This window comes from Chiloscyllium plagiosum, unplaced genomic scaffold, assembly GCF_037043375.1.
Source record: "Chiloscyllium plagiosum isolate Xiang-an unplaced genomic scaffold, Cpla_swu_hap1 HiC_scaffold_10, whole genome shotgun sequence".
NCBI classification, from domain to species: Eukaryota; Metazoa; Chordata; class Chondrichthyes; order Orectolobiformes; family Hemiscylliidae; genus Chiloscyllium; species Chiloscyllium plagiosum.
In genome coordinates this window covers 24,443,652-24,469,995 of record NW_028270148.1, presented here as the reverse complement: position 1 = coordinate 24,469,995, position 26,344 = coordinate 24,443,652, and the positions used below count along the sequence as shown (strand labels likewise).

The following is a 26,344-nucleotide window of genomic DNA, read 5'->3' as shown; positions in this document are numbered from 1 at the left end:
GTTTGTACCAAAATGCAAGGCTTCGTATTTATCTAGATTGAACTCCATTTGGCAGTTTTCAGCCAATTTACCCATTTGATCAGGATCATTTCATCACTATCTACTGTGCCACCAATTTTGGTGTTGTTTGCAAATTTACTAATCATGCCTACTATATTCTCATAGAAATCATTTAAATGGCAAACAAAAGAGGACCCAGACCGATCCCTGTGGAATACTTGTGGTGCCAGGCCTACAGTCTGAAAAGCAACCCTCCAGGATCACACTGCCTCCTGCCATTAAGCCAATTATGTATCAAATTGGCAAGCTCGCCCTGAATCCCATATGGCCTAAGTTTACTAAATAGTCTACCACATGGAACCTTGTCAAAGGCTTTACTAATGTCCAAGTAAATAATGTCAACGGCTCTGCCCTCATCGATCTTTTTGGTAATTTCCTCAAATAAAATTCAATCAAGTTTCCTCGCACAAAACCATGCTGACTATTCTTAGTCAATTTTTGCCCCTCTAATTGTCTATAAATCCTATCTTTTAAAATCACCTCCAACAACTTACCCACAACCGAAGTCAGATTCAGGTCCATAATTCCCTGCATCATCCTTGCAACCCTTCCTAAACAAAGGTACAACATTAGCCACTTCCCAGTTATCAGGCATCTCACGCAAGGTTATAGATGGTGCAAATATTTCTGCAAAGGTCTCTCAATTTCCTCCTTTGCTTCCCACAGCATCTGGGATACATTGCATTAATTCATGGAGATTTAACCACCTTTTATATTCTCTAAGATCTCCAGAGCTTTCTCTTCTGTGATGTGAACTGTTTTCAAAACGTCAGTGCTCATTTCCCTGAATTCTCTAGCCTCCATTTCTTTCTCTACAGTAAAAGCTCGTGAAATATTCATTTAGTATCTCTCCCGTCTCCTGGGGTTCATACGAAGGCGATCTCCTTGATCCTTAAGGGGCCCTACGTCCTCTCTAGTTGCCCCCTCTTACTCATAATGCACGTGTAGAATCTCTTTGGATTATCTTTAAACTTACATGTCAATGGTATCTCGTATTCCCTTTTTGCTTTCCTGATGTCTTTCTCAAGAATGCCCCTGCACTCTTCACAGTGATTGAGATTCAATTGAACCAGTTGTCTGTATCTAAAATAAGATTCTCTTTTATTCTTGACGAGAACCTCAATGTCTTTATTCGCCAGAGTTCCTTAATCTTACCAGCCTTACCCTTCGCTCTGACAGGAACATATTACCTGTAAACCCTTATCATCACACTCTTGAAAGCCTCTCACTTGTCAGACATCCTTTTGTCTGCGAGCAGTCTACTCCAGTCAACTTTTGAAAGTTCTTGTCTCGTACCATTAAAATTTGCCTTACTCCAATTAAGAACTTTAACTTTTATGGAAGGAAATCAGAATTGCAAATCCAATTGCAGGTGTAGTGGACAGCAAAGGGGGTTACCTCTGATTACTACGGGTTCTTGATTGGATGGGCCAATGAGCCGAGGAGTGTCAGATGGAGTTTAATTTAGGTAAATGTGAGGTGCTGCATTTTTGAAAGGCAAATCAGCGCAAGACTTATACACTTAATAGTAAGGTCCTGGGGTGTGTTGCTGATCAAAGAGATCTTGGAGTGCAGGTTCATAATTCCTTGAAAGTAGAGTCGCACGTAGATAGGACAGTGAAGAAGGGCTTATGCCCGAAACGTCGATTCTCCTGCTCCTTGGATGCTGCCTGACCTGCTGCGCTTTTCCAGCAACACATTTTTCAGCTCTGATCTCCAGCATCTGCAGTCCTCACTTTCTCCCAGTGAAGAAGACGTTTGGTATGCTTTTCTTTATTGGTCAGAGCATCAAGTACAGGGGTTGGGAGGTCATGTTGCAGCTGTTCAGTACATCGGTTCGGTAACTCTTGAATATTGCGGGCAATTCTGGTCTCTTGTGAAACTTGAAAGGATTCAGAAAAGATTTACAAGGATGTTGCCAGTGTTGGGAGGTTTGAGCTATAGGGAGAGGCTGAATATGCTGGGGCTGTTTTCCCTGGACCACCGGGGGCTGAGAAGTGACCTTTATTGAGGTTTGTATGATCATGTGGGGCTTGGATAAGGCATGGGGTGAGTGGAGAAAGATTTAAAACGGGCCTAAGGAGCAACCTTTTCATGCAGAGGGTGGTGCATTTATGGAATGAGCTGCCAGAGGAAGTGGTGGGGGCTGGTACAATTATAGCATTTAAAAGGCATTTGGATGGGTATATGAATAGGAAGGGTTTAGAGGGATATGGGCCAAGTGCTGACAAATGGGACTAGATTAATTTGAGATACCTGGTCCGCATGGATGAGTTGGACTGAACGGTCTGTTTCCATGCTGTACATCTCTGATTCTGACTCAGTCCTGATTGATGTTTGACTTTGCCAGTTTCCGATCACAGATTCAGCATGACCTGAATGTTTCCAGCAATTTGGATCATCGCTGAAATAGGAACAAAATAGACTTTTGGGTGAATTTCAGTTGGCCTTTTTAGTTTCTCAAGTAGTTGTTCAAATTGGCAGTGTGTTTGTCAGCAGCAGTTAATGTAAACATGTTACTTAAACTAGGCAAATATTCATTTTGGCATATTGTTGCTTCACTTTATACTGCCAACGTCTCCTGTTTGGCTTAGTATTTTCCCCCTTTTACACACCATTTAACCTTTTAATTTGTAATTAAATTGAGAACTTGGGAAATATCTGCATTATCAAATTTTGTCCACCGTTTTAAAGAAACTGGTTTATGGGGATAAAAGGCATAGAATAGGAGTCGGCCGTTTAGCCCTTGAAACAAGGTCTGTCATTTGATGAGGTCATGGCTGATTTGATTGTGGTCTCAACTCCACTTTCCTATCTGGCACGTGCACACACACACGCTCTTGCTGCCCTTGTCTCTCAAAACTATCCAACTCAGCCTTGAGTAATTCAATGACCTTGACTCTATTGCTTTCTGGGAAAGAGTTGCAAGTTTAATGTCTCTCTGAAGGATACTATTACTCATGTTCTTAACAGGAAGTCATTTTAAGTCATTTTGTTTTTGAAAATGAATAGAGTCTCCCTACACCCTCATGGGGTGTACTCAGTCACAGTGCTCTTTATGATCTTGTGTTTCAATAATATCATCTTTCTTCTAAACTCCAATGCATATAAACCCAACCCGTTCATCAGTTCCGCATAACCCAAAAATGAGTTACAAACCTTTTCTGAACTGTTTCTACCAAATTTGTATCTAGATTGCTAATATCCTTTAGGGAAGGAAATTCTTACCTGTTCTGGCCAGTGACACCCACATCCCATGAACAAAAGAACATCATCTTTTAAATAAAGAAACTTAAGTACTCCAGATTTGGCTCACTACAGCTGCAGTGAAATTTGAGTAATTTTAAATTTGTCCCTTTGCAACAAACAGCACTATTGCATTTGCCTTCCTGATTACATGTTACACCCTCAAATGAACGTTTTGTAATCCATGTGCTAGAATATTCTGATCCATCTATACCACAGAATTCTGAAATCTCTCTCCATTTAAATGCTGTACTGCTTTTCTATTCTTTCTGCTTAAGTGGATGCATTGTCATTTTCCCACATTATACTAAATCCATTACATTTTTGCCTGCTCACTTAACATGTTAAGCATTATGCCATGATCTTGCGTTTTTTTTGCATTCTGTAATGTGCCATCTTACCAAATGTATTTGCAAGGTTTGTGAAGGTTTGTAGGTCAGGTTGAGGTTTAGGATGGAGGTTTGCTCGCTGAGCTGTAGGTTTGATATCCAGACGTTTCATTACCCGGCTAGGTAATATCATCAGTGGCGACCTCCAAGTGAAGCGAAGCTGTTGTCTCCTGCATTCTATTTATATCTTTCTCCTGGATGGGGTTCCTGGGGTTTGTGGTGATGTCATTTCCTGTTCGTTTTCTGAGGGGTTGATAGATGCATCTAGATCTATGTGTCAACAACATCCTCACAGGCATAAAGTTCACCAAGGAGGAAGAAACCGACAACAAACTCGCATTCCTAGACGTCACAGTCGAAAGAAAGGACAACGGAGAACTACAAACCTGCATATACAGAAAACCGACAAGCACTGACCAAATACTTAACTACACCAGCAACCATCCCAACACACACAAACGAAGCTGTATCAGAACACTATTCCAACGAGCCACCACACACTGCAGCACAGACGAACTTCGGAAAACAGAGGAGAACCACCTATACAACGTATTCAAGAAGAACGGATACTCAAATAATACAGTGCACAGATTCCTCAAGGACAAACCACAACAAGCAGACCAAACACAGCATGAAACCCTAACCACCTTACCATACATCAAAGAAGTTTCAGAAAGACAGCCAGACTACTAAGACCCCTTGGAATCCTAGTAGCACACAAACCCACCAACACTCTCAAACAAAAACTAACAAACTTAAAAGACCCAGTACAACCCATGGACAAAACCAAAATCATCTACAAAATTCCATGCGAGGACTGCCACAAACACTACATAGGACAAACAGGAAGAAAGTTAGCCACCAGGATACACGAACACCAGCTAGACACAAAAAGACACCACCCTCTCTCCCTCGTAGCCCTACACATGGATGAAAAAAAACATCATTTCGACTGGGACAACACATCTATCCTGGGACAGGCTAAGCAAAGACATGCCAGAGAATTCCTAGAGGCCTGGCACTCCAATCACAACGCCATAAATAAACACATAGATCTAGATGCCATCTATCAACCCCGCAGAAAATGAACAGGAAATGACTTCACCACAAACCCCAGGAAAACCCATCCAGGAGAAAGATATAAATAGAAAGCAGGAGACAACAGCTTTGCTTCACTTGGAGGTCGCCACTGATGATGTTACCTTGCCAGGTAATGAAACGTCTGGATATCAAACCTACAGCTTAGCGAGCAAACCTACACCCTATCAAATGTATTTTTAGAAGTGCAGGTGGTTTTAACCATATGGCCTTTTCCTTTTTCAAAGAACTGTAATAAATTAGTCAAATATGATTTTTCTTTCACATTTTGACTTTACCTGATCGAATCATGATTTTTTAAGTGTCTTTCTATAAACTTTTTTATGGACTTTAGCAGTTTCCCTTTGACTGATGTTAAGCTAATTAACATAGTTTTACAGTTTGTCCCCACCTGTGTTGCTGTTTTCCAATTATCTAGGAATTTGTTAGTTCATACAACTTATTTTAATGAACCTGGTCAGTCACTCTATGAAATTGAACTAACCCTACATCAGCGTGCAGACCATTTTTCTCTTAATGCTGATCAACCTGTTGTGAATGTATTTTTATAACAGACTTTCAGAATTTGAATTTTTCTTTTGCCCTAATTTCAGCCAAAAGTTCCAGGTTTTGTGTCCTGTGTGGATAGGTTAACAAATACTAAAATATTTTGTTCCAGTTATAATATATTACAAACCTTTCTGAATATTGAAACAGGTGAGCTCTTGTCACCAGTAACAATAGAGACCATGGAAGAAGGAGCAGTTGGTGAAGATGCAGGGGCATCGGCAGCTGACTCTGATGATACCCTGCCACAAACGCCTGTAATTCCACTTGTGGAATCTATAGATGAACCTCTGACCCCAGATATTACAGGTATGTGACTTGTAAGGGCAAAGTAGTGAATTGGTTGCCTATTTATTAACTTTAAGTTTTATATATTGTCAGTTTTTAGTTTATAAATTAAAAGAGAAAGCACAGCCTTAAAATTGCCTGGTGAGTGTATGTGGTCCATTTCCATACATTAGTTAACATACTTGGCAATGTTAAAGCTGTTTTCATCATCCAAAGGTGCTCCATCTGCATCATCTTTGGAAAAAGATAAAGACAAAGACTTTGACATGCTACAAGACCTCATGGATGTTGATATTGGTCCCCTAGATGTTGACTTTGATGAAGATCCACTTGCTGCCAAAGTATTCAAGGTATGGTACATATGCTTAAATTACATTTTTGCATGCAAAACTTGTTTTCGTTCTGGCTAATGTTGCAAAATTTGACTTCTGTTGTGTTGCCTTGGGAGTAAGAGGTTTCTCATTTCTAACTCTTATCATTTCGATCTTTTCATTTTTCTTGTTCATGGTCAAAAAGAGACCAAAGATTTGAATAAAACTTTTGTCCTATTACTGTCCATCATCCTACTTCTAAAATCTTATTACTGATTTGAGAAAAATTTTATTAAATGAATTGGTGGTTCTGAAAACATAAAATTAACCAATGGCCCTTCAGAGCACTCACCGTTATAAATGTATGATTGTCTGTTTAACTTGTGTTGTGCTTTCGGAATTGAGAATTGGATTCAGTTTAGGTTTCATAAATTTTTCATAAATTTGGACAACAGTAATGTTTGGGAGCCCAAGACAACACAATTTTAGGGACTGTACAAATAAAAAAAAAAATGGATAATTTTAATTATAGCATTTGTGTAGCAATAATGGGTTTGCTTTATTTCAGCATTTTCATTTTGGTTGCCAGCATAGATTTAATTTTAAACTTTAAATATTCTGTAGATTCCTGAATGATACTAACATTTTTACAAAAAATGATGAGAATTGTAAAGTGTGCATTAAACACATTAGTATTGCTCTTCAATTTTTTTTATTCACAAAAGCCAATTAGCAGTACTTGGTACGACTATTGGGGTACAGACTACGGGACTTACAGTTACAATCCTTATGTTGGTGGAGTTGGAATTCAGATGCCAAAACCACCCCCTGCCAGCGAGAAGAATGGATCTCAAAGTGTATCCGTTTCCATTTCGCAAGGTTTGTATCTTTCATAAGTAATTTGTTTTGCTATTTGATGCTGAAGCTAGCAGGAAAAGAAAGTAACTATCCTTGGTTCTGTTTGTGGTGCAGCGCTGGATGCTCGTCTGGAGGTTGGTTTGGAGCAGCAAGCTGAGCTTATGTTGAAGATGATGGCTACACTGGAAGCTGATTCTATTCTTCAGGCTCTCACTAATACATCACCTACAGGTAGATGGATGGAGAGATGCTCAAGTCTCTGGAGCAGAGTGCTAAATTATAAGAACATAAGAAAAGGAACATGGCATTCAGCTCCTTGAGCCTGATTTGCCATTCATTTATATCATGGCTGATCTGTAATTCATCCCAATTATCAGCCTTGGTTCCAATTCCCTTGGGGTTTTCCGGGGCAAATATATCATCAAGCTGAGTTTTGAAATTTTCAATTGTTGGAGCATCAGTGGCTCTCTGGGAGAGTGATTCCAGATTTTCACTGTCCTTTTTTTTTGGAGAGGTACTTCCTAACATCAGTTGAAACTACAGAAAACTTCTTTTTTTCTTTTCTAATTCTCTTACTATTGCAGATTTATCCCAGCCTGATTTATGAGCTGTGTTGCATTTATTTTGTTGCAGCACAAATTAGAATTGTGATGTGTTCAATATATTGCCGCTGTTCTGACATCGACCTTCAACTGCAGTTAGGCTAACTCTGAAGTGTGATGTGCTGCTGGCAGCCCTAGTAATGCTCTTTATTGATGCAGGTTGCTGAGTTTAACCCCCCTCATGTGCACATTTGGATACATGCCGAGATTTCTTTTTGAACAGCTTTTAAACATTAAAAAGATTGCATGTGAGGTTTTAAAACTTTCCGAGGGAACCTTAGCACTTGATTGGGAGTTGCTACGTCTGTAGCTTCAGGGTCTGGTCAGAAACTGATTGAGATAAAGGAAGAATGTGTAACATTATGGAGAAAAAGTGGTAGAATGGCACTAAGTCAATTGCTTATTTTGGAGAGCCAGTGCAGAATCAATTGGAGTGAATGGTCTCCTCCTGTGCTGTAACAAGTATGTGACTGTAACTTATACAACTTCTGTGTCTTTTGTGCTTTGGAAACTGCTTTCCATCAGAGTAAAGTTACCAGAGTATCAGCATTCTCAAAATGCATCTTAATATAGTGGCTTCTTCTTATTTATCACTTGAATAAAGCGATAAGACAGTTAATACTATTGTTATCACGGCTGATGTTATTACCAGACAAGTCAAATTCCAGACAGAAACCCGGTTTGATAAATCTTACTTTAATCTGTTTCCATTTTAATAAAGTGGTCTTTTGCTGAAACATAAGCATACGCTGCTGCAGGTTTTACTTTATAAACAAAAATAAGTAACTGCAATAAAATAGAACAGTCAAAACTATCTACTTATAATATAAATTCCTAGATCTTAAACACAGCCCAAGTATTATCCCAAAACTTTATAAATTGAAAATAAACAAGGCAGGTTTTTTTATAGTACACAAAACACCACTCTTTAATATTCTCACCAGAATCCATGTTCCTAACACCTCAGGACATTTGAGTCACTTGCGAGCTGAATCTTTATTCTGGAACTGTGATAGCTGCTTCTTTGAGCTACCACATACCTCAACTCAATGGCACCCAGCTTTAAGATAATGTGAATCTGTTTGGGTAGAAATGAGAAATAGCAAGGGAGAAAAGTCCCTGGTAGGGACAATCTTTAGGTCCTTAAATGGCAGCTCCATAATGAGGCACAATATAAACCAGGAAATACTGTGGGCTCATAAAAAAGGTACAACAATAATCCTGGGTGATTTTAATATGTATGTAGGCTGGATTAATTAAATTTGTAAGGATTGCCTTGAGGGAGAGTTAATTGAATTTATTAGAGAATGTTTCTTGAAGCAATCTGTTGGGAAACCAATGAGAGACCAAGTTATTCAGAATTTGGTTTTGTGTAATGAGGTGGGATTAATGAATGAACTCCTAGTAAAGGATACTGTAGGGAAGAGTGATTAAGGTATGCTAGAGCTCAAATTCAGTTTGAGGATGAAAAACTGGTTCAGAGGAGACTCACTAGATTGATTCCAGAGGTGACGAGTTTGCCTTAAGGAGTGTGAGATGGAGTAATTGAAGCCTATACACTCGAGTTTAGAAGAGTGAGAGATGCAATTCCAGTACATAAAATGCTAATGGAAATTGACAAATTAGATGTAAAAAGGATGTTTCCGGTAGTGAGCAACCTAAAACGAGAGGTCGTAGTTTTAGAGTGAGGTGTAGCAGATTTAGAATGGAGTTGCAGTGGAATTATGTCTCTCAAAGGGTAGTGAATCTATGAAATTCACTACCCAACATGAGATATTGTCTGTGTTTCTTAAATTTACTCGGATTTTTAATTTGAAATGGGCATAGGTAGGAGTGGGGTTGAGGCTGAAATGAATTCAGCCATGATCATATTGAATGGTGGATCAACTCTTCACACCATGGTAATCAAAATCACTATCTTATCTTGACTTCGCAGAAATTTTGCGTAACTATCTTGTTCCAGTGTTTTCACAGAACTAAGTTAAAAATCGCGCAACACCAGGTTATAATCCAACAGGTTTATTTGAATGTACAAGCTTTTGGAACACCGTTCCTTTGTCAGATAGCGAATGGGGCAGGTACATAGGACACAGAATTTATAAGTAAAAGATCAAAGTGTCATACAACTGATGCAATGTATTACAGTTCAACGCCAGCACCTTCATTCCACAGGACCAACACCACCTAAAGTCAAAAACAAAACCCAAAATCTCCCACTTCTGAGCTTTTCCCTTGATCTTAAAAACAATAGTTCTGTGAATGCAATAGAACCTCTAAATAAATGTTAGCACTTAAATAGAACATTATTAGAGGTAGAATACCAACTACTATCAATTTGAGTAATTGCTAATGATGTGGTGCCACGGTAGATGTAGAATTTTGTTGTAACTTATTGTAAAGAGGTGGGGCACTAAATGGTAATGTTTTATTTGTTTGCTCTAGTATCTCAGCCACCTCCTGGAACTGATGACTCCATGTTGAGGGGCTTGCATTCGTCTAGCCAGCTAATTGTGCCACCACCATCAATCCCCATGTTAAGTGCATGCTTCAACAAACTGTTCTCAATGCTGCAGGTTCATCATGTTCAGGTATAGGATCTGAATTATTTCATTTGTTTCTTTGACTATGATTCTTCATTTTCATCTTTTTTTAATTGCAGTTTTTAATTTTATTTCAGTTGGAATCATTATTGCAGTTATGGCTTACATTGAGCATGAATGCTTGTTCTGTTGGAAATGAAGAAGCTGGAACTGATGTTTTTTTATTTAATGCAAGCAGAGTTCCAACAATCCCTTTAAGTCAAGGTGAGCTGCTTTTTACCAAAAGTAGAGGCTGTTTACTTCATTTTCTCAAACATCCAAAAATTGCTGAATTAAATTTGCATATGTATATATATTTTTGGAGACAAAATACGAAGTATTTTTAAAAGATAATCAGTGCCTGTTGGCAGTTAAAACTTGTCCACTCTGTGAACTTCAACTTTCTCAAAACATGTCTTTTCATTTAAATGGCAGCTTCAATATCTAGCCTCTTAACAGTGTTAGCCTGGTACCCAAACACTTCACTGCGGACTTGGTGCCTTGTGTTGCACAGTCTGACTCTCATGACGAACATGCAGCTGAATGGTAAGTGATCCCTTGAGTTTCAAATTTTTCTACCTTCCTCTAGTAATGCAAAATTGTGCAGAGAAACCCTGAGCATAGTTTCCCTGGATTAGTCTAATTATATTTGGTGTCTTTTAAGATCCTATTTAAACAAAATAATAACCTCCCTAAGTTATGGTTTACTTATGCCTACTGTTCACTTATTCATATGCTTGTATATTCCAGCTGTACGATTTGCTATTTGAAACTTGAGCTATATTTATTTTTGAGTTGCTTTCTTCTCTGTCAGTAATGAAGATCTTTTGTCCAAAGCTTAGTTAGCCTGTGGATATGGTTAAAAGCAGTGATAAAGGTGGAGTGTGGGTTTATTTATGATACTGTTGTGAAGAGAAGTTGAGGAATTGAGTGCAGAGAAGCTTCAGAGTTGACCTGACGGAGGCCGTCAAGATCACGAAGGCTTATGATATATCTAACAGTGACAATTTCTTCCACTAGTTAGAACTGGTAAGAGCTTGCGTTTTCAGCATTGCTACAAAGATTTGTTTAATCATCAAATCTTTTCCTGCACTTGCACTGCATAAGTGGATTTTGCAAATGGAAAATAAAATCATGAATGCAAACCTGAATTCCATGTTTTCGGATTGCGTACTTTTGAACAAGTTTTAAAATCAGTGATGAAATAGCTGAATTACTTTGAGGTTTTAACACAATTGCAAGTTAGTATGATATTTGAATTGTGGCTAGGTAAAAACAATGACTGCAGATGCTGGAAACCAGATTCTGGATTAGTGGTGCTGGAAGAGCACAGCAGTTCAGGCAGCATCTAAGGTGCAGCGAAACCGACGTTTTGGGCAAAAGCCCTTCATCAGGAATAAAGGCAGTGAGCCTGAAGCGTCGAGAGATAAGCTAGAGGAGGCTTCAACTTCTGCATGATTGCTGAACAGAATATTGAGAAGTGCTCAAATGAGCTGGAGACTTATGGAACCAATAGAAGGAGGAAGCTAGGGCAAAATATTTGGGAGGTTTTTGATGACCAGTACAACCTTCCAATATTCTAATCAAGTCTTCCTCTTAAGTTCCGATCGTGTGCAAATAAAAGATTGCAGCCAGTATGCGCAATTGGCAGAATAGTTGACTAATGAGAAAGAACATACAAGGTGCAGAACTCAAGGGCAGAACAGGAGGCATTTATGCTAGAAATTGAAATCTTGACCAGTGAAAAAAGATTTGAAAAATGTGATGCTGGAAAAACACAGCAGGCCAGGCAGCATCCGAGGAGCAGGAGAATCGACGTTTTGGGCATAAGCCCTTCTTCAGGAATGAGTGAAAAAAGATGTTTGGTGAATGATATTCAAGCAAGGTGCAGACTAGGGCCAAAGGAAATATTGAAACTATCTTAAGCTTTCTATGCCACCCAGGAGAGCATTAACTTGATAATATCAAACAGGAGATTTTTATCATTCCAGGGTTTTCCTTGTTTGCTTTATTCACTTTGGCAAATAAAAATGGACTTCAATTTAGAAGCTGCAAATTTAAATCATTTACAAAATTTTATGAAGTGAATGCATAACTTTCTTACTGTATTTAAATTTTACAATGAGTTCAATAAATGCTGGCACAGCCAGCAAAGCCCACATCCTCTGAATGGAAAAGAAAAATAAACATAACGCTTACCGTGCATAAGTTGGATTGAGATGCTTACTTAATGTTTAAACATTATGTCACAGCAAGTTTATTGGAGGCCAATTTTTTTTTGTTTCAGTTGCCCCAAGCAATAGCATCGTGTTGCAAGAAAACACAGCTCAGGTGATGGTTTCTGATCCGAACATGATTCATGTATTAGTGAGATTCTTCTCAGGAACCAGCCCTCATGGTACTTGTCAACACAGCCCACAGGTACTTAATTTTTTACATTTTTGGTATGTATTTATTTTTAAAAAAAAACTATCTTTCTTGGCAGTATTCTTGTTTTTATTTTATCCAAATCTCTAATCTACTTGGGGACTCAAGTGACAATGTGACAGTTGTTGAATAATTATTCTCTATTACTGAATTAAAGTGTGCTGTTGATCCAACTTTAAAATTTCTGTTAACTTGGCTTTGTTCCATATGTTAGCACCCTTTTCCTGTGAGCTGAAGTTTTTCATTTTACTTAATCCTTGACCCAGTTGTGATGCTCTGATCTCGGACTTCCTTTAAGCTGTTTGCTGGTTGAGATGATGGGAGACATTGAAGAATAAATTGGTACTAACAGAGTGTGTACCCATTCTTTCTCCCAATGGAGAGGTCTTTTTTAGACCCTGCTTGGTGTAATTTCAGAACAACAGAGAAATTGAGTGAATATGTTTCTCAACACTATTGCCAGAATTTATGTTACCACCCCAAATACCGGAATAATTTTCTCATTACGTATGTTGGCTATTGATTAAATAAGAGGAACACTTGTTCTTTTGAAGGTGTTGGTGGGATTTTGACAAGGCAATGAACAGAGAAAGTATAAAGAACCACAATATTAAATTCTGCAATTCAGTTGATTGTTTGAGTCTGTCCAATTAATGTCACCAAGGTTAGGACTAGTTGCTAATTCATGGTATGAAGCACTCTGCAGTGTTAGAAGATGCAATTGTAGTGCTCATAAAGCATTAAATAGGAATTTTGCTAGTTAATAGCTAAATGTATGGGGAGAAGTTTGTATCAAAGATAAATATTTGTATCAAAAAACTCAACTGAGTTCAGTGACCACTTTTAGCTCTACTATTTTGAATGAAAATATATGATTTCTCATTAGTGATGTTTGTGAACTTCTAAGAATATGAATGTACTTTCTTAGCTCCATGTAACAATTCAGTCAATGATTGACAATATGATTATACCGCCACTGAAACCATTCTGATTAAGTACCCTAAAGAAAGCAAGTAAGCAAGTCAACTTGTGGATGAGTCTTGTGTTCATCGGTTTTAGGAGCAGGATATAAATTAAAAGATGCAATGACTTCTGAACTTTCAGTCCAATACCAGAAACGAATGTTATCACAAGAGATGTACTGTTGAAGTTGCCAAACCTAAAAAAAACTAATTCAGCTGGCAAGGTTAATGGAATGATTATCCTGCACCCAAACTGCACTAGATTGCCTTGATGGGTACAGAAGATATCAGACAAACTTAGAGTGTACATCTGGAGTGCAATCTACTTCATATTCCTTTCATTTGTACTAGCAGAAGGCAAACCTGGAGGTTTCCCTTTGCGGGTATATGCTGCAACTTGCCCAGTATGTTGATGGTTGCTGCTCTGGTGATCAAATACACCAAATTGCAGATCTGGAATGATCTTTGCTACACTGCTTAGTTGTCACAATGGGAGGAAGTAGATAGCTTCCAAGTAGCAAATATCTTCACACACCTGATGCTTTTGGGTATGTTGAGCAAGAACATTCACTTGCACATGCTTTTTATGGAAAAGCTTATTATTTCTTAGGTTATTTAAATTGATCTACACATGAAATTAAAGTCCTGCATATTTTTGCATCATGAGTGTGTCTTTTGTTATTGAGTTGACTCGACAACAGTCCAAAAACGTTGATGCAAATTGTATTTATTCTAACTCTGGAAACTTACTTGTGCAGTCATTTTACTGATGACATCATAGTGTAGGTCAATAAATTTTGCACTGGATACTTTGGTTAATTGTGTTGAAATGAGTTTCAATATATGTAGAATGTTGCCATATTTTGATATCAAAACTTGATATGTTGATGCCACAAATTTAACACACACACTGTTTACTTTCAACTCATTCAAAAAGTCAAGAGTATCAAAAGCTTAACCTTTAAAATTGTTGTCAAATTGGAGGACAGCTTTTACTGAAAGGAGAGGATTCTGAATGAAGAGCAGGGTAGACCAAAAATTAAGATTGGAAATTTTCTTCTTGTCACCCATTTTTCTGATGTTCCTCCAATTCTCTCCCCATCTTTCTGAAACCATTGGCCTCTAGCCGAGACTATATTTTGCATAGACTAAGTTACATTCTTTATGAGCAAAGGTTTGAAGTGATGCCAAACGAAAGACATCACAAATAAATTTGTTCATAACATGCCCACAAGTTCACTTTCCTTACTGGGCGTAATTTGAGGATTGAACTATTTCCTAACTCTAACTGCCATCCCCACTTTATCCAAGGTCCTTTGGTATTCTAAAGCTGACAGAATACTGAGAAACGTGGACAAAGTGGATGTGGAGATGTTTCCACTGGCAGGAGAGACTACGAGCCCAGGATACAGCCTCAGAATGAAGGGAAACTGTTCAGAATCTGAGATGGGGAGGAATTTCTTCAGCCAGAGGGTGGTGAATCTGTGGAACTCATTGCCACAAAAGGCTGGGGAGGCCAAGTCATTAAGCGTATTTAAGATAAAGATAGGTTTTTGATTAAAAAGAACTTCAAAGGTTACAGGGAGAAGGCAAGAGAATGAGTTTGAGAAGCATCAGCCATGATCAAATTGCAGAGCAGACTCGATGGGCTGAATGGCCTAGTTCTGCTCTGTATCTTATGAACTCTTTTTGCATTCCTGTAGCTGAGGCTGGAAGTTGAATTATCGATATGGAGCATTGTGGTTACTTCATACTGTGACAACAATTTTAATTCTACATTTGCAGATGCATCTTTGGGATTTAATGAAATTACATTTCAAAGTATGTTTAACAGAAAGGTTTAGCCTGTCTTTTGTCTTTCAGGTTGGACCAACAGCTACTCAAGCTATGCTAGAGTTTCTTACTCGACTCCAGGTGCACCTCTCTTCAACCAATCCTCAGATGTTCAGTGAATTCCTGTTGAAGCTTATACATATACTTTCAACTGAAAGGTAATGAGCATTTTGCTAAAAATGTGATCAATTGATTTAATACTTAATATTACCACTGACTTTTTAAGTCATGAATCATTTTCCATTGTAGTTAAAATTAGTTGAAGAAAGAATTTTCATTTTATTGCATCTTTCATATGAACAAGCAGCAGGAGGACTATTTAGCCACTGCAGACTTTTGAGTTAATCGGAAAGATTGTGGCTGATTTTATTGTTACCTCAAATCCATGTTTCCGATTACCCCTGGCTTTCACCCCCTTGCTGACAAGAATCTTTTCACCCCTACTTTAAAGATATTCAAAGACTCCATGGAGGTTGTTTTTTAGGAAGAGGGTTCTGAAGATCACTTTTTGTGTCCTTTCTATCCAAAATGGACAATTTTAGATTCTCCCACATTATGCACCATTTGCCAGACTATTGTCCACTCAGTTAATCAATCTGTATCTTTCTTTATTCTCCTCATGTATCTTCGCAGCTTACTTTCCCCACCTATCTTTGTGACATCAGCAAACGTAACATTAATATCCTCTGTCCCTTCATTGAAGTTACTAACATGCATTGCAAACAGTTAAAGTTCCAGCACAGACCTCTGTGCCACACCACTTGTTGCATTTTGCCAACTGGCGAAAAGACCCTTTCACACTTACTCATTGCTTCCAATTAGCCAGCCAATCTTCTATCTTTGCCAGTATGCACCCCTCCACCATAAGCTTTTATTTTCCACAGCAACTTTTGATGTTTCGCTTAATCATATAAGAGGGTATCTAATCATATAAGATACCCTCTGTAAATTTAAATACAGTTTATCCTCCTGTTCCTCTTTATTAGATTAGATTAGATTACTTAGTGTGGAAACAGGCCTACCCCTTCACCTAACATTACAGGCAATGTTTTTTTTTTGGACTGTGAGAGGAAACCGGAGTACTCGGAGGAAACCCACGCAGGCATGGGGAGAATGTGCAAACGCCACACAGATAGTTGCCTGAGGCGGGAATTGAACCCGGGTCTCTGGCGCTGTGAGGCAGCAGTGCTAACCACTGTGCCAAAGTGCCACCACATTCTCAGTATGTTACTTAGAGTCATAGAGATGTACAGCATGGAAACAGACCCTTCGGTCCAACCCGTCCATGCCAACCAGATATCCCAACCCAATCTCATCCCACCTGCCAGCACCCGGCCCATATCCCTCCAAACTCTTCCTATTCATATACCCTTCCAAATGCCTCTTAAATGTTACAATTGTACCAGCCTCCACCACTTCCTCTGGCAGTTCGTTCCATACACGTAACACCCTGTGTGTGAAAAGGTTGCCCTTTAGGTCTTTTTTATATCTTTCCCCTCTCACCCTAAACCTATGCCCTCTCGTTCTGGACTCCCCGACCCCAGGGAAAAGACTTCGCCTATTTACCCTATCCATGCCCCTCAATTATTTTGTAAACTTCTATAAGGTCACCCCATAGCCTCCGATGCTCCAGGCAAAACAGCCCCAGCCTGTTCAGCCTCTCCCTGTAGCTCAAATCCTCCAACCCTGGCAACATCCTTGTAAATCCTTTCTGAACCCTTTCAAGTTTCACAACATCTTTCTGATAGGAAGGAGACCAGAACTGCACGTAATATTCCAACAGTGGCCTAACCATTGTCCTCTACTGCCGCAACATGACCTCCCAACTCCTGTACTCAATGCTCTGACGAATAAACAAAAACATACCAAACGCCGCCTTCACTATCCTGTCTACCTGTGACTCCACTTTCAAGGAGCTATGAACCTGCACTCCAAGGTCTCTTTGTTCAGCAACACTCCTTAGGACCTTACCATTAAGTGTATATATCCTGCTAAGATTTGCTTTCCCAAAATGCAGCACCTCGCATTTATCTGAATTAAACTCCATCTGCCACTGATCCTCATGGCACTCCACTGGTCACATGCCTCCAGTCTGAAAAACTACCCTCCACCACCTGTCGTCTACCTTTTGGGCCAGTTCTGTATCCAAAAGGTTAGTTCTCCCTGTATTCCATGAGATCTAACCTTGCTCATCAAACTCCCATAGGGAACCTTGTTGAACGCCTTACTGAAATATAGATCACATCTACTGCTGTGCCTTCATCAATCCTCTTTGTTACTTCCTCAAAAAACTCAATCAAGTTTGTGAGACGTGATTTCCCACACAAAAAGCCAAGTTGACTATCCCTAATCAGTCCTTGCCTTTCCAAATACTTGTACATCCTGTCTCTCAGGATTCCCTCCAACAACTTGCCCACCACTGACATCAGGCTCACTGGTCTATAGTTCCCTGGTTTGTCCTTACCACCCTTCTTAAACAGTGGCATCACGTTAGCCAACCTCCAGTCTTCCGGCACCTCACCTGTGACTATCGATGATACAAATATCTTAGCATGAGGCCCAGCAATTGCTCTTCTAGCTTCCCACAGCGTTCTAGGGTACACCTGATCAGGTCCTGGGGATTTATCCACCTTTTATGCGTTTCAAGACATCCAGCACTTCCTCCTCTGTAATTTGGACATTTTGCAAGATGTCACCATCTATTTCCCTACAGTCTACATCTTCCATATCCTTTTCCACAGTAAATACTGAGGCAAAATGCTCGTTTAGTATCTCCCATTTTCTGCAGCTCCACACAAAGGCCGCCTTGCTGATCTTTGAGGAGCCCTATTCTCTCCCTAGTTACCCTTCTGTCCTTAATGTATTTGTAAAAACCCTTTAGATTCTCCTTTATTTTGTTTGCCAAAGCTATCTCATGTTCCCTCTTTGCCCTCCTGATTTCCCTCTTAAGTATACTCTTCTAAGGATTCACTCGATTTATCCTATCTATACCTGACATATGTTTCCTCTTTTTTTAACCAAACCCTCAATTTCTTTACTCGTCCAGCATTCCCTATACCTACCAGCCTTTCCTTTCACCCTAACAGGAATATACTTCCTCAAAGAACACCAGTAGATTGGTTAAAAGTGATTTTCCTTTCACAAAACCATGCTGACTCTACCTGCTTACTTTGAACTTACTTAAATGCTCTGCTATAAATTCTTCAATTGAAGCATCTAACATTTCCCCTTTGACAGATTTAAAGCTAACTCATGTTTTTTTGCCTTCCTTTTTGAATGAAGGAGTTAGGTTTACTATTTTATTTAAATGAAATCTTCTGGAATCAAGGGAGTTTTGGAAAATTAAAGCATGTTCATCAACTCAGTCTTGCAGTACCTTTTTTAGACCCTGGGATGAAATCCATGATGACCTGAGCACTTGACAATCTGGAGTTTGAACAGTTTACTCAGTACCACTTCTCTGATTGTATTTTTCCTGAATTCCTTGATTTCTTCCATTTTTCTCCCTTTCATGACCAGGGGAATATTCTAAAGTTCTGATCAGCCCATTAATCTTTTGAAAAATGTTATTGCTGTTGGAATATAGAAAGTGAAAGAACTGTATTGTACAATGTAAAGCTAAATACAATAACAGTGAAATAAATGACGAGGTAATCTATTTAAAAGATGTTGATTTGAGGATTAAATACTGTCCAGGCATTCAAAGAAACTCCCTGGTCTTCAAATGATCATGTCCATGAGATTTCTTTCTTCCACACCCGAGGGCACAAGGGTCTTTGGTTTAATATCGCACTAAAAAGGAAGCATCTTTAACAGTATAATTCTCCTTCAGTACTGCACTGATTGTCAGCATGGTTTATGTGCTCAGGTCTCCAGTATGGAATACCAACACAAGGTAGTGACTAGTGTGAGCATGCAACCCCTTAGCCCATGGTGGCACTTTGTATTCTAACAATAAGTAATTGTTAGTTAAATATTTTACTTAAAAATGATGATTACACATTCAGTGATTTTAATTATTTCAACTATTTGATAACATTTCACTGCAATGTTTACACCATTGTCATCATACCTTCGTGGTATTAAAATTTATTCCTTTGCTAAACAGCATTTTGGTCCCCAGTTTATGATTTCACAAGGACTCAATGAGATTTTCATCTAGGGACAAAAAGCAAAGGTTGGTTATTATGAGGTGGTACTTTCTCCACTTCTACAATGACATATTTGACTCAGTGACATGCTTCCAACCACACATCTATGCCATCACTGAGACCAGCCTTTTCACATTTGTAACATAATTGTCTCTGCCTATATCTGCTCACCTGCTGAAACTCTCATCTATGCCTTTATTTCTAGACGAGACCATTTCAATACACTCCTGGCTGGCCTGTTACACCTGGCCTCCTTAAACCTGCGTTATCCAGAATTCTGCTTACGTCCTGTTCCCCCATCACCTCTCTGCTCATTGTCCTGCATTTGTCCCTGGTTAAACATTGCTTTAATTTTTTTTAATCGTTCTCATCCCTGTTTCAAATCCTTCTATGGCCTCAAATATTCAACTGATGTAATCTCCTCTGATCCGACAACCTTGCAACATATCTGTACTCCACTAATTTTGGCCTTTTGTGTTTACCAGATTGTAATTGCAACATTGTTATTGTCCCTTCATCTGCCTTGTCCTAAATTCTGCATAAACTCCTTAAACACCTCCACCTCTTAGTTTTATACGAATCTCCTTAAAACCTACTTCTTTGACCATCTCTTCGGCCATTCATGCTAATATAACTTGATTTCAAATTTTTAATGCTTCGTGAAATACTTCAGGATGTTTTATTGCATTAAAAGCCCTATAGAAATATGCATTTTTATAATTTAATATGACTGAATCGTAGCAACTGAATAATATTTTACTTCTAACCACTCCACCATGGTTTATTTCCTCCTCCAAGCTTAGAAGAGAATGAGCCTGTATTTTTGTATTAATGTATCATAGGAGACATTCCCAAGTGTGTCACAGCCAATGAGTTGCTACTTAGAGTCACAGGTGTGTTGTAGCCACTTTGTGCTGAACTAGGTCCCAAAAACATAATTGGGATAATACTTGTTTTGGTATCTAAATATAGTAAAACAACCAGATGCACTTCAAAGGAACATTATCAAACAAAATTTCACATGAAATATTATGACCAGTGACCAAAACCTTTAGCAGGGAGATAAGTTTTTAAAAGACGTCTTGGGGAAAAAAGAGAGCTAGTGAAATGATGTTTAGGAAAGAAATTCCAGATCTTGGGTTACTGGCAGCTGAAAGCATGGTTGGTAGCCGTGGAGCTTTTGAAATTGGGAGGCTGAAAAGCTTAGAATTACTGGAATGCAAAGATGTCAGCAAGTTGGAAGATGAGAGGTGATGAGAAAGAGGGGTGAGGGGAAGGGAAACATTAATTGTGGATTAGTCCAAATATCCTGCTCTTTGAATAACCTGAAATGTCAGGACTCATCTACCAGATTATACTTCTAACAATACAGCTGTGTTCAGAGCTCAGTTCAAGTCTTCAGGGCAGACTTGCACACTCAATCTTTTGACTTGGAGGTAGGGTACTTTGATTTAGTCAAGCTAGATAAACTAGATGTAAGAATGTCCCAGTTCAGATCCAAAATTAAAAACGAAATCTCAGTTTCGGAAATATTGTAATTGTCATTGTTGGTTGAGAAAGTTTACAGGGCATATTCTTCCTATAGGTATTTCCACATAGATGATAAATCAACATTTCTAAATCATTAGAGTTATCTGTGGCTGTTGCGTGATGAATGCATTTTAATCCTGTCAAATTGTGAATTGTAATTTTTAAAAAAATTTGTTCTTCAGAGGCCCATTCCAAACTGGACAAGGTCCACTGGATGCACAGGTAAAACTCCTGGAGTTTACGTTGGAGCAAAACTTTGAGTCTGTTTCTGTCAGCACAATCTCTGCAGTCATCGAATCTGTGACTTTCTTGGTGCATCATTATATCACCTGCTCAGACAAGGTTATATCTCGAAGTGGCTCTGACAGTTCAGTTGGAGCCCGTGCCTGTTTTGGAGGATTGTTTGCAAATATCATCCGTCCAGGTGATGCAAAAGCAGTATGTGGGGAGACGACGAGGGATCAACTCATGTTTGATCTGCTGAAGTTGGTTAACATTTTGGTGCAGTTGCCCCTTTCAAGCAACAGAGAGTACAGTGCCAGGATGCCAGTTGCCAGCAGTGCCTCAGACAGCGTGTCTGATGAGGAAAAGGTCTCTGGCAATAAAGATGGGAACACAAACACCTCTTTCACACAAGGAGCAACAACTTGCATTGCTGATTTGGTTTTGGGAAACCAGCAAATCATGAGCCAGATCCTTTCAGCTTTGGGGCAGTGCAATAGCAATGCTATGGCAATGATTATAGGTAGGTATTCTGTTGATAAGTCGTTTCGGTTAAGATGGAGCTCATTAAAAGTATTAATCAATACGGCTGTAAGATTTAGTTGTTGTATCCACTACTGGGAATTTAAAGATTCTGAAGATCAAGATAAGTAAAATGTATGAAAGGTGGAATGTGAGAGTAAATGCGAAAGATCAGGTTTTTTTAAAGAAATAAAACTAAGTTTTGCAGGTTGCAATATAGATTTAGACCCATGAGATCAATAGAGATACCTAAAGTTGATATGGGCATTTAAAAAAAATTAGACAAATATTCTGTTGTGGTGAAGTAAAGAAGTTGAATGTAATGATAAATGTGTATGAAGCCCAACGCCAGCTGAGATGATACTGTGTGCAAATCTACATTGTCTGAAGGATTTGGGGAAAACTGTAGGTGTGACAGATTTACTAGGATGCTGCTTGGAGTGAAGAAATGATTCAAAAGTTGCATTTATTCACTTTAGAGTATAGATTATAGGTTAAAGGCCAAATACTGCTAATATCTGAAATCTAAAAGATGATTATAGGGTAATTTGATTGTGTTTGAAATTTGTGAGCTGATTCTGCATGCTGAATAGGAACAGACTGTTTTCAGTTATCTGGAATAATAGAACAATGTTTATTAGATTGGCTATGTAAGATTTACAACAAAACTTTTTTTTTAAATACAGGCTTATGACACTGTTAACTATTAAATACAACCAGAATTAGTAGCTAAATACAGAAATCATGTCAGCATTTTGAGTATAGATGAAATACATGGTTGAACAAATGTGGAGTAATGTAGGAAGAGCAACAAGGATAAGAATATTGTTCTTGTAGAGAATGTACCTCAACATAGAGAGGCTGTGGTGAACTACTGCTTTCCATGTTCTACTTACTGTACAGTTTCCCCATAAACTTAAAGGCAACTGAATAATTCAGTTTAACTTCAGCCAATTATTAGCTACTCTGGAATGCAGTTTTGTAATTTTTTTATTCTAAATGTGTTAATTAACACAATTAACCCATTTAAGCTTTGTCTCTTATAGACCATGTGGAAAATATTTTTCAGTTACATAAATCTTAATTCTGGATGTAAGTTTGCTCACTGTGCTGGAAGGTTCGTTTTCCGACATTTCGTCACCATGCTAGGTAACATCATCAGTGAACCTCCGGTGAAGCACTGGTGATAGTGACCCGCTTTCTATTTGTATGTTTGGGCTTCCTTGGGTTGGTAATGCCAGTTCCTATGGTGATGTCATGACCACAGGAAATTACATCACCAACCCAAGGAAACCTAAACACACAAATAGAAAGTGGGTCACTAACACTGGTGCTTCACCAGAGGTTCACTGATGATGTCACCTAGTATGGTGACAAAACATCTGAAAACAAACTTTCCAGCTCAGCGAGCACTTACATCCAGAATCTCAACCTGAGCTACAAATCTTATCAAAACTCGACAAAACTGAATTGTTGAGTTCAAGAAATAACTTTTGAGATTTACTTCAATATTTGAGCAAATGTTATTCTTGCAAAAATACAGGCATCAATATAGAGAGATGATTGCTTTTATTTCCTAATCAGGTGCAAGTGGATTACATCTTACAAAACATGAGAACTTCCACAGTGGTTTAGATGCCATTTCAGTTGGTGATGGTCTCTTCAGCATTCTAACTACACTAAGCAAAAAAGCCACTTCAGTGCAGGTCATGCTGCAGCCAATTCTTACATACATGGCATGTGGGTACATGGGAAGACAGGTAATGGAATTAATCATTTTAAGTTTTTGTGAAGTATCATGTCTGCAGTCATGATCAAATATGCTATTGCATCATACTTTGTAAAATATTTGAAATTTTATGTTGACATATTTGTAGGGGCAGTGACCTTTGACACCATTATTCTGTTTTTTTTTCTTTTTGACAAGCGAACAACAGTAATATATCCCATTTTACAAAAAACAAATACTTTTGTGTATAAACACGGCCTGGCATTGCCTTACTTTCTGGTGTCTCTCTCACTCATATTGTGCAGTGACAATCCTCAGGCCTTCGATCAGTGTGACTTAGAAATTTCTCCTTCATGGTGCACTGGACATTACTATGTTTAATATTTTTACGTGCTTTCTGTCTTTACTCTGACACCCAACACATTAATGGATTGCACCTTTGGCTGGCCTCATATCAATATGAATGCATTACTGAGGATATGAACCCTTGTTTCAACATTTCTTTCATGGTCTGATAGTTTCTACTCCAAAATATAGTGGTAGTAAGTTGCTGATTTTTTTTGACAGTTGGCTGCTGCAATTAGTCAATGCCTGACCTGGGTAAAGGATAGGGAAAACACACTTTATGACATTGAAAAAACAGTGCAATAAAAATCAAAGTTTTCAGGACAGCAAGAGGGGGAATCCTAGTAGAAGGGCATGTGATTATCATGGGAATCTGAAAGTGATTGTGTTGTTTGTTCCATTTTGAAAGTAATATTTTCAGGGCATTCAGCACCACTTCAAGTTTTTCCCTTTGAAATGAAACTATTGACTTATTAGTTGCAGGCACAGCAAGTGCACATTCTGTTTTAAGTGACGTGAAATTAATGCTGAGTTTCAGAGCTTCTCTGGCTTTCTGTTCTGTACTTTTCCCACTTATTTACAGAAAATTACCAAACACTTCTGCGGAAAAGGAGAATAGTTTCATTTTCACAGCAGAGAGAATCACTACATGTAAACTATAATGTGTTATTTTAGACTACTTCGTCAATTTTTTACTTTTCAATAATTTCTTTGTAATAATCTTTTAATATTCTAGGGTTCACTTTCAACATGCCAGTTATCTGAGCCATTGTTGTGGTTTATTTTGAGAGTGTTGGATTCCACTGAAGCACTAAAAGCTTTCCATGACATGGGTATGTAAATTGTCCATATGCAGTTGAAAACAATAGCAAGTTATTGTGCGATTCAAGGCTTTGAATATTTTTTGATTCCCTGTATTTTATAGTGGATATTTTTCCAGATCATTTAAAAACAACGTTTGCATCAGCTTGACTTAACTGGAGGCTTTAGCTGTTCTGAACAGCAGGAAGTCTTTCAATTAAAATTATGCCTGGTCTTCATCTTGTTTTCATCTGCTGTCCTTGGTTCTGTAATCTCTACATTACAAAAAACATTGAAATTTTCAGTTGGTACTTTCTCAACTCTGTTTGTAGAGGAGTGCTTCAGATTTCTGCTACTTTGCTGACATTGCTCTTGAAAGCCAAGCTTTGATTTTAATGTTGTGTCCGGGTCCTGAAGATTCCCACCAGAGATTCCCATTGGTTGGTGAATCTCCACTATATGACCTTCAATGACCATTGCATTTTTTCTATAATGCAGTTCCTAAAACTGAATGCAGTAGCACAGTTCTTTCTGAGCTGAAGTTTGTAGTCTGTATCTTGACATAGACTCGTAATCTTAGATGACACCACAATCTGTTTCTATGGCTGGTTGTCATCTTTCTTAGATGAGATACTTAATGAAAATTCAACTGCTAGTTTGGTGCACATTAGGGAACAACTTTCATTTGCTTTCCCAATGGTTTGTGCTAATTTGTTTATTCATTCACAAAAAGAATAATGCAAAAATGTATATTTAATTCAGTATTACTTTTTGTGGGACACTGCCTTTGGATGCGATCTGAAGAATTGCTATTTTGTTCTTGTAGGGGGCGTCCAGCTTATCTGCAATAACATGGTAACTAGTACACGAGCAATTGTTAATACAGCACGGAGTATGGTTTCTACCATAATGAAGTTTCTTGATTGTGGACCTGGTAAGACAATTGATGGAAACATGAAGGCTAGAGTATTAGCTTCAGAGCCAGACAATGCCGAAGGACTTCATAACTTCGCTCCATTGGGTATGTGGTGCCCAGTTGGTATTTCATCGATTTTCTGATTAAATGCAAATTAATCTGTTGTATAACCTTTTACTTTAACTTTGATTGCATTAACAAACTGGAGGACTATACCATGCAGGTATCCAATATTGTAGTCAGTCTTTGAAACAATTATGTTTTTTAACTTGTTTCAATTGACTGCAGTGAAATGTGAAGAGACTTTTCAACTACCTACAGCTAAAAATCTGCCCCCTTTTTTTTTAATCAGTTTATTTTTTTCTCTTTCTAGGTACAATAACTTCCAGTAGCCCAACAGCTCAGCCAGCTGAGGTACTACTTCAGGCCACACCACCCCATCGCAGAGCTAGATCTGCAGCGTGGTCGTATATCTTCTTACCAGAAGAAGCATGGTGTGACCTCACTATCCATCTTCCAGCTGCAGTGCTGCTCAAAGAGATCCATATTCAGCCTCACCTTGCCTCACTTGCAAGTAAGTATGTTCAAGGTTGAGGATTTGTGGTGATTAGCATAAATCATAGTTAACTTGTTTCTGTCCAAGATGTTCTGTCTATAAGGATTGAAAGTAGTTACTATATTGGTACAGTTTCTCATGCAAGAGCAACTCATGGTGGCTTGTGGACATAATGATAACCATCACATAGAAGGGAACTGCACTGTGTGGTTCCCACACCAGTCTATAATTTAATTAGATATTGGTCAGTAAAGGTCATGTTAAGTTCATAAGGAAAATGAAATTAATTTACAGAAGTTGTGATGTTAAACCACGAAATACTCAGTATAGACCTGAACATTTCGTAAAGTGTGGTAGAACTTAGTAGCATGAC

The 26,344-nt window shown here is 38.5% G+C and overlaps 1 protein-coding gene across 5 annotated transcripts in view; it reads left to right on the top strand.

The window, feature by feature from the left end:
* Positions 1-26,344, top strand: part of birc6 (baculoviral IAP repeat containing 6) — a 256,819-nt gene that overhangs the window by 103,925 nt on the left and 126,550 nt on the right. For 3 of the 5 annotated variants that reach the window (XM_043695518.2, XM_043695521.2, XM_043695516.2), the window contains 14 exons: positions 5,490-5,648; positions 5,844-5,977; positions 6,664-6,817; positions 6,911-7,027; positions 9,841-9,986; positions 10,076-10,202; positions 10,413-10,523; positions 12,265-12,398; positions 15,230-15,357; positions 21,063-21,625; positions 23,209-23,384; positions 24,435-24,531; positions 25,326-25,520; positions 25,789-25,989. In XM_043695518.2, coding sequence (XP_043551453.2) covers positions 5,490-5,648; positions 5,844-5,977; positions 6,664-6,817; positions 6,911-7,027; positions 9,841-9,986; positions 10,076-10,202; positions 10,413-10,523; positions 12,265-12,398; positions 15,230-15,357; positions 21,063-21,625; positions 23,209-23,384; positions 24,435-24,531; positions 25,326-25,520; positions 25,789-25,989 — 2,442 coding nt within the window. The remainder of the gene's footprint in view (positions 1-5,489; positions 5,649-5,843; positions 5,978-6,663; positions 6,818-6,910; positions 7,028-9,840; positions 9,987-10,075; positions 10,203-10,412; positions 10,524-12,264; positions 12,399-15,229; positions 15,358-21,062; positions 21,626-23,208; positions 23,385-24,434; positions 24,532-25,325; positions 25,521-25,788; positions 25,990-26,344) is intronic. The other 2 variants (XM_043695519.2, XM_043695520.2) reach the window with 2 other exon arrangements.